Source organism: Nicotiana sylvestris, chromosome 10 (assembly GCF_000393655.2).
Source record: "Nicotiana sylvestris chromosome 10, ASM39365v2, whole genome shotgun sequence".
Classification (NCBI taxonomy): domain Eukaryota; kingdom Viridiplantae; phylum Streptophyta; class Magnoliopsida; order Solanales; family Solanaceae; genus Nicotiana; species Nicotiana sylvestris.
Genome location: NC_091066.1, coordinates 151,792,667 through 151,808,984, shown reverse-complemented (window position 1 = coordinate 151,808,984; position 16,318 = coordinate 151,792,667). Strand labels below are relative to the sequence as shown.

Here is a 16,318-nt window from a genome sequence, read left to right as displayed (position 1 = left end):
AATCAATAGAAAATAAGAATCGAACATGCACACAGGTGATTCGAATCGTATTGATGGAAACAGGGATTCATAATAAAACTTAACTAATCCACGACACTCATTCAAATCGATTATATAGTTTTATCACATTCATTAACCATGACCAGAAAAAGTTTGACCAAATAAAGGGTCATTGAAGATGGGATGAATCGATCGACAAAAGAAATTGAAAAACCAATAAAACTAAACTAAACAAATAAATAGAATAAACAAACACAAACTGGAACAAACAGGAAAGGGAAAATACCTCAAGAACTCGGGACCTGGACGACCCTAATTCGAACTCAAACTTGAACTGTTTGAGGTCGAACGGACCTTAATCGAGTGTTCTCAACTGAGAACACTTTGACTAAAGTCGATTAGACCCCAAACCATCCTTCAGTTGGGACAGATTTCAACCTCTGGCTTTCTAGGGTTCTTGGGGGTTTGATTTGGGGTTCGAGTGGTTCTGGTCTGATTCGAACCAAATCAACGGTGGTTTGGTGACGAAGGAAGTCAGGGACATGTCCGGTATGAGTTTGGGACTGGTTGGGGTAGATCTAGGTCCTGATCGAATCTTCAATTGAAGATTTAAGATGTTGGAGGTTGATTCGAGGCAAGCGGTTAACAGATCCGTAATGAGGGTGGTCAGGGGGTGACTTGGTGTGAGTTTGGGACTGGTTGGGGTGGGTTTCAAGTTTTGTTCGAATCTTCGATTGAAGATTCGAGAAGCTGTAGGCTGATTCGAGAAAAACGGGTAAGGGATTCGTGGAGAGGGTGGTTAGGTGCTCTAGGGGTGTTGGTTTCATGGTCATCGGCATTGTTGTCGCCGGCTTTCAAGCGAAGGGGTTTCAGGGCGGCTAGGGTTTGGAGGGTTGTTTGGTTTGGTCTCTGAAGGAGACGATGAACAGGGGTATGTCTTAGGGGGTGTGTGAGGTGAGAGGTTGGGTTTATATACGGAGGGGTGGTCTAATCCTGGCCGTTGGATCAGGCACGATCAATGGCCTGGATAAGTTCAGTTAAAGGAGACGGTGTCGTTTTGGGGTAGTACTGGGGCGGGGTCGATCCGGGGGCAAGTGGGTCGGGTTGTGGGGATTGTTCTGAGGCGTTAGATCAAATGAAATGAAAGGCCTGGATCTGCCGGCTATATACGACGTCGTTTGGATATATATAGGGATTGACTGGACCGTTCGATCAAGTGAGATCAACGGCCCAGATTTTTCATGCCCAAACGGTGTCGTTCCATCCGCCCTCAAGGCTAGCTGGGTTGGACCGGGCAAGAGGGTATTTAGACTGGGTCTGAACTCTCTTTTAAAATTGGCCCAGTCCGATTTTTCTCTTGTTTTCTTCTTTTTCTTCTATTTTCTTTTTAATTCCCAAAACCAAAATTCTAAAATAAATTGTAAGGCCAAAATTATCCTACAAAATACTAATCAACCCTTAATAATAATTATCACACACAATAATATCAATTAAAAATAAAATCACACAATTTGACATTAAATGCTAAAATGCAAAGTAAATTATTTTTTTGTGATTTTTCATTTTTGTAAAACAAACTTGTTTGTTTAATTAATTCCTAAATTGTAAAATTAAATCCTAAATGCACATGCAACACATATTTTTTGTATTTTTATTAATTAAAGTAGAAATAAACATGCACAGACAAAAATACAAATAAATCACAAACAACACCAAACCATTTTATTTTGAATTTTTGGGAGTAGTTCTCATAGGGAAAAAATCACGTGCTCACATGCACAACAAAAGACTGGGGGTAAATGTCCAGCAGCTTACCATTATGGTTGGGATAGACAAGCTATAATCAGAGAAGCGATAGATAGCTTGGCAAAAGCTCAGAGAAGGATGAAGAAGTATGCTGACAAACACAGGCGTCCACTAGAGTTCAGGGTGGGTGAAAAGGTGTTGTTAAAACTTACTCCACAGATTTGGAAAAAGATTGACAGCCGGGTTAGGCACAGAGCCTTGGTTTCAAGGTATGATGGTCCTTTTGAAGTTGCTGCGAAAGTTGGTGAAGTTGCTTACCGACTAATTCTGCCAGAGAGAATGAAAATACATCCAACTTTCCATGTGAGTTTTCTGAAGCCTTATGTTGATGATCCCGAAGATCCGGAACGGCACAAAACAAAGAGAGCTCCTCCTGAGATGTGCACTCAGCTAGAGGAAAAGATAGAGAAAGTGCTTGACCACAAAATTCTTGGGATGCATAAGAAGAATATGCGGACAGAATTCTTGATACAGTGGAAAGGAAAGCCCGAGGCAGATGCGACTTGGGAGAGGGGTGTTTCATTATGGCAGTACGAACATCAAGTAGCGGACTACTTGAAATCAGTCTCGACGAGGACGTCGAGTTCAACTAGTGGGGGTGGTTTGTTAGCCCCTAATGTTGAGACATGATGGATGCCGGGAAGGAACAATGTCAAGGGCTTGTACATTGCCCCTTGGCATGGTTTCTGGAAGTTTTGACAAAGCAATGTATGAAGCTGGGAGTGTGTCTAAGTTGTACATGAACTTGGGCAGGTCAGCTAGACAAGGTGTCTTCAGTGATGGCAAGACAACCTTAGTTGTGGGTGACGACTATGGCAGAGGAAGATAAACACATGGCACTTGGCTAAGGCATGTGTACGGAACAGTGGGACGACATGACTGTGACGAGAATGTTGTCACAAGCGAAAATGTGCGAGGCATGGTCCGAAGACAAGGCTAGGCAGGCTTAAGGCAAAGTATGGGCAGAACTGTGAGACAAGTGTGCAAGACATGTGACAGTAGGGCAGTGCTGATGATGGCCATTTCGTGGAAGACCCCATTGAGGGATGAGTGCTCCATAAAACATGGCTGGGTGCTCCACTGAAGATGGCTGAGTGCTGCACTAAACATGACTAAGTGCTGATAGTAATTATAGTGCTTATATGGCCCACTTGTAAAAGTTGTCCCTTTGTATTTGCCATAGTAAGTTAGCCTTTGTAAATCTGCCAGTAGCAGCCCCTATATATTTTGTGTTGTATTTCGTTGGAAGGGCATCAGATCATATGTGAGCCATCCAACAGAGAGTCCTTTGTGTATATTCTGCGAGAATAGTAAATGTTAGGTTTTTACCCGTAATTGTGTGTGTTGCCTACGTTTCATAAAGTCTGAAATAATCCTTAGTATTACATTGTGAGGGAAAAGAGGGCTGAAGTAACTTGAGTGTCAGGTTGCTGCCTTATAGAGTCATTTGCGAAAAATTGACCCTGTAAGGGTTGGCTAGGGACACGCACGTCCTTCGCCTAGCACTGAGCATCGCTCTCGCGTGCACAGCCTAATCCTCAAGCTTGACACTCGTCTAGTGCATCCTCACCCAGCTTGTGTTTCGCCCGAGTAGGGCAACTTTTAGTCCTTGGCCTTTGTCATGTGCGTCTTTCGTAGCATGCCCATCTTTGTCTCATGGCATGACCAAATATAGTACTCGCGACATACTTCCATCCCACATAGTGCAGTGTCGCCCCACAACTGCACGTCTAGGCCAACGGACCACTTTTAACTAAATACAAATATCAAAAAGTTAATGTTGTCATTTTCACTTTGTTTATAGGATAGTAGTCTTAAAAGAGATTAACTTTTAACTTCATATAGTAATATTATTATAATATTGGTAAAATCTAAATTTAGATTAGTAAAATGTTAGCAATGTATTTGCAATATATTACCTTAGATGTTATTGTAAGAATGTTATTTATGTATAGAAAAGTTTGAGTAGTTTAATTCAAAATTCTAAAAAAAATTTACTTTAAAAAGAAAACAGTCTTTCTTTCTTTTTTTCATAAAGATTCCATTTCTTTTTTATAATTTATATATTTCAATATTATCAAAGCGAAAAAAGAATCATAAAATTCATCTATGAAATTGAAGAACGTGAATGGGATGATGCTTTTGGCTTTATCTATGAAAGGTGGATAAATTTAAGTCTTTTTGTCAAATCTAAAAAACTAGGAAGCCCACATTGCTATTCTTTTTCAAATGTAGTCAGCACTCCCATTCTCTTCCATGCGGCATTCTAAGTAGGTGTTTGGAAATAAAAATTGTAATTTTTGGAGAAAAGTAGTTTTGAAATTAAGTTGAAAAATGGTAATTGGAATTAAATTATTGCACATGCATTTCACTTAAAAAAATACTGCAGTCTAGTGAGTTGGGAAAAAACTTTGTTCAAAAACTCATTTTCAAAAATATTTCAAAAAATTACAAATTTTCATGAACAAACACGTTTTGAAAAAAATTCATTGACAAACGGGTCAACTTGATTTAATTCCTATATTTTTTACGTAATCAAAAGACGGTGATGTTTGGAAATATTCTACTTAATATTTTTATATTAGTTTTTATCAGAAAATACAAGAAAAAAGAGCTTTTAAAGTTTTTTTTTTGGTTAATAAGGTAGTATATATGTTAATGTAGATGTGACTGAGGTTTATGTTCACCTTTATGGAAAGGTACTGCCATATTATCTGCTAGCTTCTTGTGCTATGTCTTCTTTGATTCTTGAGTTGTATAGTAGTTGCATTCATTTCGTCTTATGATTTAGGACAGTAAGGAGTGCGATGGTATAATGCTTTTAAATTTAAGTGTTACTTCAAATTAGAACTAATTATCATTAATAGCCTATTGAGAAAATTCTTAAAGATACCACCTCAGATGAAATGTAAAACACATCCTTTGGCAGGTGTCCTTAATTATTTCGTATCTGATATTTCCAGGTCTTTGGTTCAATCATCAATGGTAAAAGCGCAACACATGATATGTAGATTAAGTGAAAGTCGTGATCTCGAACCGGTTAAGTTGCCCGCAAATCTTTTTAATATTTAAGTGGAGAAAGGTAAAGTGCTGAACTTCAAACCATGTGCCAATTGGCGGAGATTTCTCGGTTATCAAAGAAAAAATAGAATCTGGCATGGTTAAATAAACATAATTTTGCGACAAAAAAATGATCATCGTAACTAATTCATGACGATGTCGTATGGATGTATATGCTTACATCTCAGTTAAGAAATAGCAAAAGACAAAGGTATAAGATGGACAAATTATAAAACAATTGCAATATGAATGCCTAGAAATGTGGTTGCTTTCTATGAATTATCGTTATATCGATCCTACTACGTTTCACTGTTACTATTTATTGGCTACTGAGAAATTGAATATGGTTGTGTTCTGTTCACATGGGAATTGCAGTTGAATCCCGAACAATCTCATATATGCATACTACATTCTCTACGGCCAACAAGACGATGATGCACCATTCTAGCAGATCTGACTTCCTATTTTGAAGAACTTCCTGAAGAAAATGAATGTTATGCTGCAAAAAAGATGATTTCGCTCAGAGATAGAAGCAGTGAAAATCACAAAAAGAAACGTCAGACATACTGTTAAGAAACCTATAGAGCTTGCTTATCGATGCATTCACATTTCACATTGACAATCAGCAAGCAAAAGTTGAAAAGAAAGTAGAAAAGGAAAAGCTGGTACAACATAGTAGTGAAACAGAAGAAAGGTTGTCCATAAACATAGTCACTGCCCAGAGTTGCTTGATATCTTATCCCATTAAAAGGAACATACTAAGACCATCCAAGTTATACCGAGGCGGAACAAGGATTTGAAGTTTATGGGTTCTGAACTTGTCATCGAACCTATAGCTCGTTTTAGTAATTCGGTTCGCGATTAAATGTTGATACATATTTAATGAATTTCTTAATACAAATACAGGGTCTAAGCCATTGGCGAAGCTAGGAATTTCTCCAAGGGTGTTCAAATTTTTTTTAAAAAAAAAAACTGAAAAATATTCCCAACAAAGGATGTTCAATGTGTTATATACCTCTAAAACGTAACATTTTACCTATAATTTTTCGACGAAGAGTGGTCAATTGACCACCCTTATGACCATGTGGCTTCGCCACTGGTCTAAGCAAAAGCTACTGGATTCATCCAAACTCGTAGCTACTATTGTAGCTTCGTCCCTGAATGTATATACATACATGCATGTGCGCGTGCATGCAAACGCATGTGTGTCATAACAACTTAAGTCAGCAATATCCTTCCCTTCTTCCAGACGATTTTCTTATTACTTGTTTTTTCCTCTGTGAGGTCCCATTTATACCAGGTCCGTGGTAAAACAAGGAATTTGTGATAATCTATGATTAACATTAAGAAGCAACAGAAATTTATGAGAACCTACAAATAAGATGGATCTAGTAAGGTATATAAAACAGCATAGGTCAATGGGAGATTAATACCTCGACAAACTTTAGTTTGAAGTTGAGGTTCCCGAAACGTTGTGAGACCTCATATTCCTCCCGAAGGTACTCCAGTATCTGAGCATATTTTGCATCTCTCCAAGCAATTTCAGACCTTAACAATGAGTTGCAAAACAAGGTAAGATATTTAGAAAGATCATCAATGATAACAAGCTCACTGCACTAACTCATTTAATACAAACAGGCAGCTGTAGCATCTTACTCTACACAAATTTCTGAAGTGTGAATATTCGGTTAGCTCTAAAAGCACATCAAGGCATACTAGAATTTATATACGAGAAAAAAAGACATTCAAACTCCGAAACTTGCAGTCACTTAATCCCTTAATTTCTTTTTCCCACGCCCTACCCCTTGAACTGAAAATTCATGTCAAGTAGCCACTTACACTTGCTTCGCTTCACTAACCATAGGAATCTGTAAACGTTAACCTTGTATTCAAATTTAAACCCATCAAAGAAAACAAAGAAAAGAAACTACAAAGCAAATATGATGCAATAATTGTTTTTAGAAAAGAAAACATGTGAAACACAGTTACTCTTCCTTCACATAAGCATGCATAGTATATGAATTATTGTCCCTTTTCAAAATTAACTATTCTTCTTCATTTTCCTTGACATATAATATCTTGTTGTCAATGAATAGAAAAAAGAAACATAACATGAAGATATTCGGGACAAGGTGGGAGTAGGCCCCGTGGTAGACAAGATGCGGGAAGTGAAGTTGAGATGGTTCGGGCATATGAAGAGGAGATGCCTAGATACCCCGGTGAAAAGGTGTGAGAGGTTGACCATGGTGGGTCTGAGGAGAGATAGAGGTAGGCCAAAAAAATAATGGGGAGAGATGATAAGACAAGACATGACACATCTGCAGCTTACTGAGGACATGACCCTTGATTAAAGGGTATGGAGGTCGAGAATTAGGGTAGAAGGCTAGCAGGTAGTGAACGTATTTCTTTTTTATACCTATAGTATCAATATTACTCCTGTACTTTCTTAAACTAAGATTTCGAGTACTGCTCATTGTTTCTTTTGCTTTGGTTACCTTATTATCTTGTTGTTGTTACTGCTTCTTTTCCATTACTATATTTCTTTTCAACCTCATTGTGATTATGCTTTTACTGAGTCGAAGGTCTATCGGAACATCCTCTCTATCCCCACAAGGTAGGGATAAGGTCTGCGTACACGCTACCTCCCCGGACCCCACTTGTGGGATTAAACTGGATTTTTTGTTGTTGTTGTTGTAACTTGATAACCTTTTTGTCTGATGGATCAATGTTAGTGGCCAATATTATCAAAAAGAGCTGGTTTGGATTATTTCACAAGTAGAAGGATATGTCTGGCACAAAACCAAAAGTTTAGGAGCCAAGATACAGTTACTCTAACAGTACCTTCAAGGCTTCAACTGACTGGAACTGGTGCACACAGTTCTGAGACAAAAGCATCAGTTCAAGGCAAAAAGAAGTGAAAACAATTCAAGAGGCCTAAAAGATGAGTGAGACAGAAGAAAATAGTCTGAGCTGCCAAATGAAGCTGAGAAAGCTAGAGGCTTAAACAATGACTTCCCAAAAATTTAGAGGCTCCTACTAAGAAAAAGACTTCTGCTATCTTTTATCCTCTAAAAATCTATCTTAAACTCTTTTGGGAAATTTTTCTTTTAAACAAGCACGCTTGATTGCAAATAATCCAGAAACAAGTTTAAAATAAAAGACAAGTTTGGCTTCTTCTTGCAGAACTCTTTGAGAGCCCCATAAAAACATACCTGAGATTGCAAACACAATAGAACTTGTATTTTCCTAAAGATTGAGACGTTGAGTGGCTACAAGCTTGTCTATACCTTCATTACCACACACAGAATCCCAATGCAAAGTTGAAATTGTAACCAAAACTAATAAGTATAAATAAACTTTAAGGGGTCGTTTGGTATGAGGTATAAGAAGGTATAGGGGTGGTATAAAAATTTAATACCACCTTAATACTCTGTTTGGTTAGCAAACCAGGTATAAGTTATCCCGGTGTTAGTTTTAACACCAAGATAACTTATACCTTATAGAGGGTGGGGTAATTAGCACCGGTATAACTTATACCTTCTTCTTAGAAATTATACAATTGTCATTCTTAATATAACATACCAAACAGTGAATAAACAACAATCCCGGCATAACTTATACCGGCATAAGCCCTATTCCAACCAAACGACCCCTAAGAGAAATTTTTCATCAAATGTAAGAATCAGGACCATGTTCAGGTAGTTCACCGCCACAAATATAGGTTTGAAGGCAAATTTTGGTATAAATGATAACAAGTCTCACATTTATATTAATGGACATGACGGTCTATTCATTATTTTATCTCTAACCAAGATCTGACCAAAAAGGATTTTTCCTTTCTGAAAGGAAGAAGTATAACATATTGGACTAACTGCAAGAACGAAATAGTGGAGCAGTACTTAACCACTTTTAGGAATAGCGGAAGAACACAAAGGCATTTTTAAAGCATTACCTTTCAAAGATACCTACTTTCAAAATCACATCAGCTATATTTGAATTAGCCTTGCCCACAAGTTGAAACAATTTCTTTCTGTCCATTGTGAAAGTGCCCGTTTTCTCCATTTCCCGATTTATCCCAGCAAACTCTTCAACCATACCATCAACCTACAAGCAGGATAGTATCCAATTTCAAAGTTAGGTTTACTAATCAATATCTTTCTACTTATCATGACAATTTTGTGCTGCCAGCTTTATTGAAGCATGCTTCTGAGCTTTTACAGATCGTGACAGTAAGAGCTGTATGATTTTCAAACAGTTACCATTAGTTTGTTCAAGCATAAACAAGTATCTGGAATATGTACCTGTGAGACAAAGTAATCAAGGGCAATGCTTTGTCCAAGCACACTGCCAATTATACGAATACTATCTGTGTCCAACTTTTTCAGAACTATGTGATCTGCACCTCCCTGCATATCCTCAACCAGCAATGGTTTCTCTTTTACAGCATAATCTGATAGAAGGTGAAGTGGCCTTCATCATTAGAGAAATATTCTAGACGGTAGAAAGATATTCGAAAGAGCATGTTACAAGTGCGCAGTAGCACTTGGCAAGTTTCAACAACAGCACCAACAACATACCCAGTATATCTCACAAGTGGAGTATGGGGAGGTAGTGTATACGCAGACCTTACCCCTACCTTGTGCAGGTAAAGAGGTTGTTTCCAATAGACCCTCGGCTTAGGTAAGCAGCATTTGGCATGTTTGTTTGTACTAAATGAAAGTCAATGACCAGAAAATATGTAGACAACATCTTGGGTTAGGCATTGATCGAAATACCACAAAGAAATTCTCCAGTCCAAGCTAGCTCCCAGTATCACATAATTGACCTTATTTAGCTGGCCGAAATTGTTAGTTGCTAAACCAACCATGTTTATATTAGTCTAAGACACATAGTGAATGAAATAAGACTTCGACATGCTTAATTAGTCAACTCAAACTTCTTTTCCATTTTTTCTTTTCCCCACTTTTATCGTAGGTGGAGAGGAAGGTGCAAAGACTCCTGACACATGTATTAAGGGGTGCTCCCTTAATACGTATACGATTGCAGAAGAACAGAATAAAATTTTGCCATTTCACATTAAAGAAAAAACTAACCATCTTTTTTCATCTCACGAAGCAACCCAGATGCATATCTTCTCACAATTTGCAAGTAGTACTCAACATCATCGTCCTCCACATTGAATAATACAGTTGAACCATACTGGAACACAACCATATAACTGCAACTATTTGTCTTTTCCCCAAATCCACGGGCCTGAAAATAAAGGTCACACTATCATAAATTGCCCAGTGTATTGATAAGATCCATTCAGGAATGAGAGTTTCATATATGATGATGCACTACTCTAAAAATGGTGCCATCATGCCAAATTAAGCTAACCTCCAAAGAACAGAACAAAAGCCAGAAAGAACATAATCCTTTCTGTTGTTAATTAAGTACAGAGACATGGCTACAACAGACACAGAGAAAATTAAACAATTATTGTGCCAAAGACAACTGATGGTTTAAAATATCAAAGACGGCAAACTGTTACCCCCTCTATTTCAATAAGTTTGGCACTATTTTCTTATTAGTACGTTTCAAAAAAATTGGCACCTTTCAATATTTCCTTAATAAGAAGCATTTATAACCACACAAGTGATATGACAGGTTTCAGACCACAAGTTTCGAAAGTTTTACAGCCCCACAAATGTTATTGCTTATTTAAGACCACATATCTCAATAGTCTTCTCTTTTTTATCAAAGTTTGTGCCAAATCAAACTAAGACAATCTTTTTGAAAGGGAGAAAGTACTTTATTTAGAAAAAGGAAAAATGAAAACCGCAAACTGTTCATTGAAGGGGTTAAAAAGAAGTTAAGCTCAACTGGCCAACCAAAAGCATAAAATGGGTTAACATAGACTAAATAGGCAAATCATTAGTCTTCATTTTTATCAATTCAAATGAATGAGCAAAAGATCAACCAAAACATAAGAGCAAGAGGACCACCTTCTATTTCTTATGTGTCGCAGTAGCTATTACTGCACAACCATTCAGCGAAAGGTTGAGTTGCACCTAAACACTCACAATTTTGCAAACTCGCCTAATGGTCTTAATGAGTCCAGACAGCTAAGTCAGGCCAGCTGACTGCCCCTGAACTAATTGGTCACCTATAACAGGCTCACTAACTCTACTTGGGGTGTGGAGTACCTATGTACATATAAAAGCCATCGCCCTGACTCACTAAAGCTACAAGGCACACACATATATGCAACACTTGGTTTATGTTACATAACACCTCTACAAACTGTAAATACCAAAAATCAAGTTATACCATTTCACCGTTTGAATATATCTATATAAGCTGTGTGGGTTTCTGTTTTTATTTTTTGCTTCAAATGAGCAGCAGAATGAAGAAGAATTTGGACATGAGCGTAGACGTCGGAATCTCAGTGCAATACAAGGGTGGTGAATAATTTTATTCGTTTTTTATCGTGTGAAATCATAAGCCATATTTATTACTTTGGAAACCATTTTTGGAAAGCATAAATTAGCTGAAAGGAAAAACTTTTCATTAAATATGAATGTAATCCTTGGTTTGAACTTTGAAGAATTCAATTGTTTCTTGTTATGTACTTGGACTGAAAGGTTTCCCTCTTAGCAATCTTCTGCTGATATTAGTATATCCTACTTCGACATATAGAATTTGCTTCTCAAGTTCAAGACTAAATAGATGTTTTCTCTAATACAAAGTTGAAAAACGGATGAGAGCTTCATGAATATGATTAATCTACTCTACTATCATGTTAATCCAACTAACAAGGCTCATTATTATCCATAAAAGCAATAAGATCCTACCAAAATCCCTCATGACAGTAACATGATTATTTCTTGACCAAATATATGTGCACGTATATTATGGGTTTGAAACAATCTTGAGAGATGCACTTCTAATTACAGAGACATGAAATCGTTACTACAGGACATAACAACAAAACTGCAATATGGTGTATAGAATTTCTTCTTACAGAATTTTGTGATAGAAGATTGAAAAATCTGAGGGCTATATGATTCGGTGAGCGGGACGATGACGGAAGAACATCTGCTGAATTTTCAGCTTGCATGCGCTTCAAATCAATACTGCCAAAATGAGTAATCTGAGAAAGCAGGAAATAAAGAAGAAAAGGCATTGATAGAAAATAGTGAAAGAGGTAGCGAATCCCAAAACACAAAATATACAGGACGAGCCAATCTGTTAGTGACCAAAAAATACCACGGCAACAAATTGCCAGTAATGTACTGTAAAAGAATTTGAGATTTCAACCGAAAATATTAAACCAAATTGATGGAGTGGACCAGCATCTTTATAAATTGTTTGGATGCTTTTACTCGCTGTGCGACACTGTATAGTTCAACACCGTCGCACACAAAAAGCTAATGTCATTAGAGTATGCACATTTTTATTTATTTCTATTAGTTCTACATCAAACCCCATCACTTGCAGGCCTGATCCTGTTGTTAGGCCAAGTACATGGAATTTTTTTTATAGGTGGCGATGAGACTTCGACCCAAGACTCATCTGCCTGCTTTGTTACCATGTAAAAAGATCTGAGTATCCAACCCAAAATCTTAAGAAAATAGGAGGAGTGATCCAAGCTCTTTCCAACCTTTTTGGATGCCTTTTTATGTCTGATGTGGAACAATATATAATTCAACATTCAGAAATGGAACACACATATACACACACACACACACACACTCATTGTTGCAAAAAACACCAAATATACGGAGCACAACATGAAATTTAGAATGATAGATCATGAGTGAGATATGCCATTTAGTCTGGATATGGGGGGGGGGGGGATTTAACAATTATTTACAGATTTATCTACCTTTGAATATTGCCTCTTTTTCTTTGATAAGGAAAGATGATCTTTTAAAAACAAAAAAGGGAGAATTACAAAGCCACCATTATAGCCTTAGAGAGTCCAAAAAATCGAAAAGTTGTATCGTACTACCTAACATGTCAAAAGAAATGATGTGGCTTTAAGAAAAATGCTCTGACTTCTACCTTATTAAAAGAAATAACAAACAAACGAATGAACAAACAAACATGCTCTGGCTTCTACAGTGGACTGGCAATAATATTTGCTAAGAGGTTAACTGATAAACCAAATCAAATCCGTAGTCTTTTGCTCACTAAACGGAATTACTTCCCCACATGAATGTGTTCTATGCACGCTATCGATATATGGGAAAAGCATTGCATGTGCCTAAGTCGGTCAGGAGCAGAGCTAAAGGTAATAAAGGGGGTTCAATTGAATCCCCTTCATCCGAAATTACACTATGCAAGTAGGGTAAATAAATTTTATATATATATATTTACATTATTGAAATCCCTTAACATACGAGAAGCTACAAGGTATAGCATTTTTGCATTTTTTTGAATCCCCTTGTTAGTCACTAACTATCATCAAATGACCCCTTGCAGTTATTTCTAAGGCAGGAAAAAATGCAGTTAAACCAGCATGCCTTAAGCAGTTAAGCTAGAACACTCCGTTCCAAGGCCATTTTTTGTTATGACGATGATGCCTGCATCGATTATTCCACTAGGTACTTGCTAACACCCACGAGCACAAGTGTCAGTTAACTCCTCACAACAAGGCTTGGGCATATGGGAAGAAATTGCCTAGCATTTTCTGTCTCCGCTCAGATTCAAACATGAGACCTCATCGTTCTCCGCCCACTTAATTAACCACTAGGCCACAACCTTGGCCATAATTCTAGGATCCCAAACACACAATTTACTCTACCACTACCACAAATCTTTACTAAGCAGAACAGAAAAGCAAATCATACAAGAGTGTTCAAAAATGTTTCTTGATTCATTCCCAATAACAAACATCCTCCTCTCGGGAAAAAACCTTCTTTTTAAGCAATATAAACCATAAAAATGAAAGAAACAAACAAATCACGAATCAGTCAAGCAGAAAGGGAGATTAAAAAAGAACCTGGTGCAAAGGAAGTAAGCTTTAACGGGAATTTTTCCAATTTCCTCATCATCGTCAAGCTTATGGAGGTTGTTGTTATACTCAAAATCATCCACATATTGTGGATATGTAGCTGGTGCTGCAGAAAATGACCTGAAATTCAAGAATTGAATTCTGGGTGGTACTGAAGCTAATGACGAAAATATGTGGATTTTGTGAAGTGGGTTTTGAGGGATTGATCTAGATTTGGCTGCAATAATTCGAGCTACAAAATTAGTAGCAGCTCTCCATCTCCCCATGAACTGGGTGGGTATTTGGGGTCTTTGCTCCAAATGATGAGCACAATGTGTTTGTTCTATTGTTTCAATCAAGTCCCAAAGTGCTAGAGCCAATACTGATGGGCCGACGGACTTCTCTTTGTTCTCTTTTCTTTCTTTTTGCCAAGTCAACAACCTAGCTCTTGTGGTGGAAAATAATACTTTGTGTCAAGAAAACAAATATATCACAAACTTTTAAATTCAACACCTACCTAATTTCCTTATGCAATTTTTTTTCACCCCACGAAGGGAGAAATTCAAAAATAGTCAGATTTACAAGTGATCATCTAAAAATAGCCACAGTTTCAAAAGTAATTGAAATTTAGCTATTTTTCATGTAAAGATAAATCTGAACGAAAATATTGTTCAAATCCGAAAAAATACTCCAGTATAATATACTGAAATTCCAGTATAATATACCGGTCCACCATAATATATTGGAGATTGAAGCATCGGTGCTTCAATCTCCAGTATATTATACTGAAACTTTCCGTGTGTTTGGAGTTCTAGCATAATATGCTGGAAGTTCATACACAGGTGCACCGGTCTCCAATATATTATGCTGGAACTTTCCGTGGTGCAGCAAAATAGTGGCTATTTTCCAATGACTTTGCAAATGTTAGCTATTTTTGAATGACCAGTCCGAAAACTGGCTAGTCGGTGCTATTTTTACCATATTGAATAGGAATTTTTATCTCATATAGCAAAGGTTGATACATTATTTATTTTAAATAAATACCCTTTTAAAAAATTATATTCCATAGCTACCTTTTAATTTTTATAGCCAAATATCTATTTATGGTCACCCCCTACCCTTAAGCCAATAAAATACGCTTTGTATTATTTCTCTCTCTCATTCTTTCAGATTTTTCTCTTACAAAATTATCGTATTTGATGTAAAACTTCTCTTTCCACGTTCTCTTTCTCCAATTTCTCTCACTCACATCGCCATTCTCGAATACATTCTCAGAACCCACGATTCTTCACTTCCAATTTCTCTCACTCTCATCGCCATTCTCTTCCCCTTTTCAGAAACCACGATTTTTCACTTCTTCATCTGCATTGTCTCTCTCAATTTTCTATATTTGCCCAGCCATAACCTCTCTCTGATTAGTTTTTGAAATTATCAAATTCATGTCCAGTTCGAACACCCCAATGGGTTCGCTTGAATTGACAACGTCAAGAGCAAGTGCATCATCTATATCAAAATTACACCTTTGATTTGCTTCGTCAATTTGCACAAGGTCGCCTTGAATTAAACTACCTCCAGCTACAACTTCTTTGTCAATTGTTGTTATGCATAAAGGATACATCCTGAATTCTCTGTTTACTTTTTTCAACTCTACATACTCTATGTAACCATGTCGTTGTGTATTTCCATTGTTGTGCAATTTCCTTATGCTTTGTATTCAATTTTAATGGACTTTGAGCTCGAATCTATATCGAGTTGATTCGAAATTGAAGCAACCAAATCATTGTATGACGCATGCTCCTTTATCAGTACCCCCTCAATCGAATAATCGACATAGTTACTCTCACTATTCCACTTTCCAAAATGACGCAATAACACAGTTAAACTTGTCATATGTAAAATCGAATTATATCGAATTTTTGTATACAATTGTATGAATCTCGAATTTTATTAGTTGAAAACAGAACTTCCACGAACGACAACAACAGAAAAAAGGAAGGATTGAAAATTTAGAGATTGCTATATTTTGTGGTATTTTTCGATAGAAAATCTTTTCTACAACATGAAATACAGATTATGCGTGATATAATTGTGTTAGTTGAGTTATATTAGGAGACTATTTGACTAATTTATTCACTTTCCGTTTTAAAACAACTGAAAAGACCATTTGTTTACGCAACTTACGTTACTATATTCACGAATATAGCTCGCGAATACAGTCGAATACAATAATTGCTAGCTGGACTTCCCCTTATTCACGCCGTGTTTTGCGACTGTACATAATTGCGACTGTATTCATGAATACACTTTATAACAACTGAAAACATAATTATAAGAAGTAATATAGTAAATGGTAGCTATAAAAGCTAATAACCTCTAAACAATAGTGGTTTGTGAAAAATTTCTCAATTAAATCTATAAAAATGGTGTGTGGTAGCCGCTAAGTATATGTTTTATCCACTAATTCTAATGCTC

At 36.9% G+C, this 16,318-nt stretch overlaps 2 protein-coding genes across 2 annotated transcripts; one reads left to right on the top strand and one right to left on the bottom strand.

Moving 5' to 3' along the window:
• Positions 1-1,884: 1,884 nt before the first annotated feature.
• LOC138880129 (uncharacterized) lies at positions 1,885-2,436 on the top strand. The gene has a single exon (XM_070159793.1). The coding sequence runs from the start codon at positions 1,885-1,887 to the stop codon at positions 2,434-2,436; it is 552 nt and encodes a 183-aa protein (XP_070015894.1).
• A 2,545-nt stretch (positions 2,437-4,981) lies between these two features.
• LOC104228634 (protein RETARDED ROOT GROWTH, mitochondrial) lies at positions 4,982-14,287 on the bottom strand. The gene is made up of 7 exons (XM_009781118.2): positions 13,856-14,287; positions 11,873-11,984; positions 9,960-10,119; positions 9,168-9,316; positions 8,819-8,970; positions 6,300-6,414; positions 4,982-5,365 (listed from the first exon to the last, which is right to left on the bottom strand). The coding sequence occupies exons 1-7, from the start codon at positions 14,131-14,133 to the stop codon at positions 5,225-5,227; spliced, it is 1,107 nt and encodes a 368-aa protein (XP_009779420.1). The 5' UTR covers positions 14,134-14,287; the 3' UTR covers positions 4,982-5,224.
• Between the last annotated feature and the right edge of the window lie 2,031 nt (positions 14,288-16,318).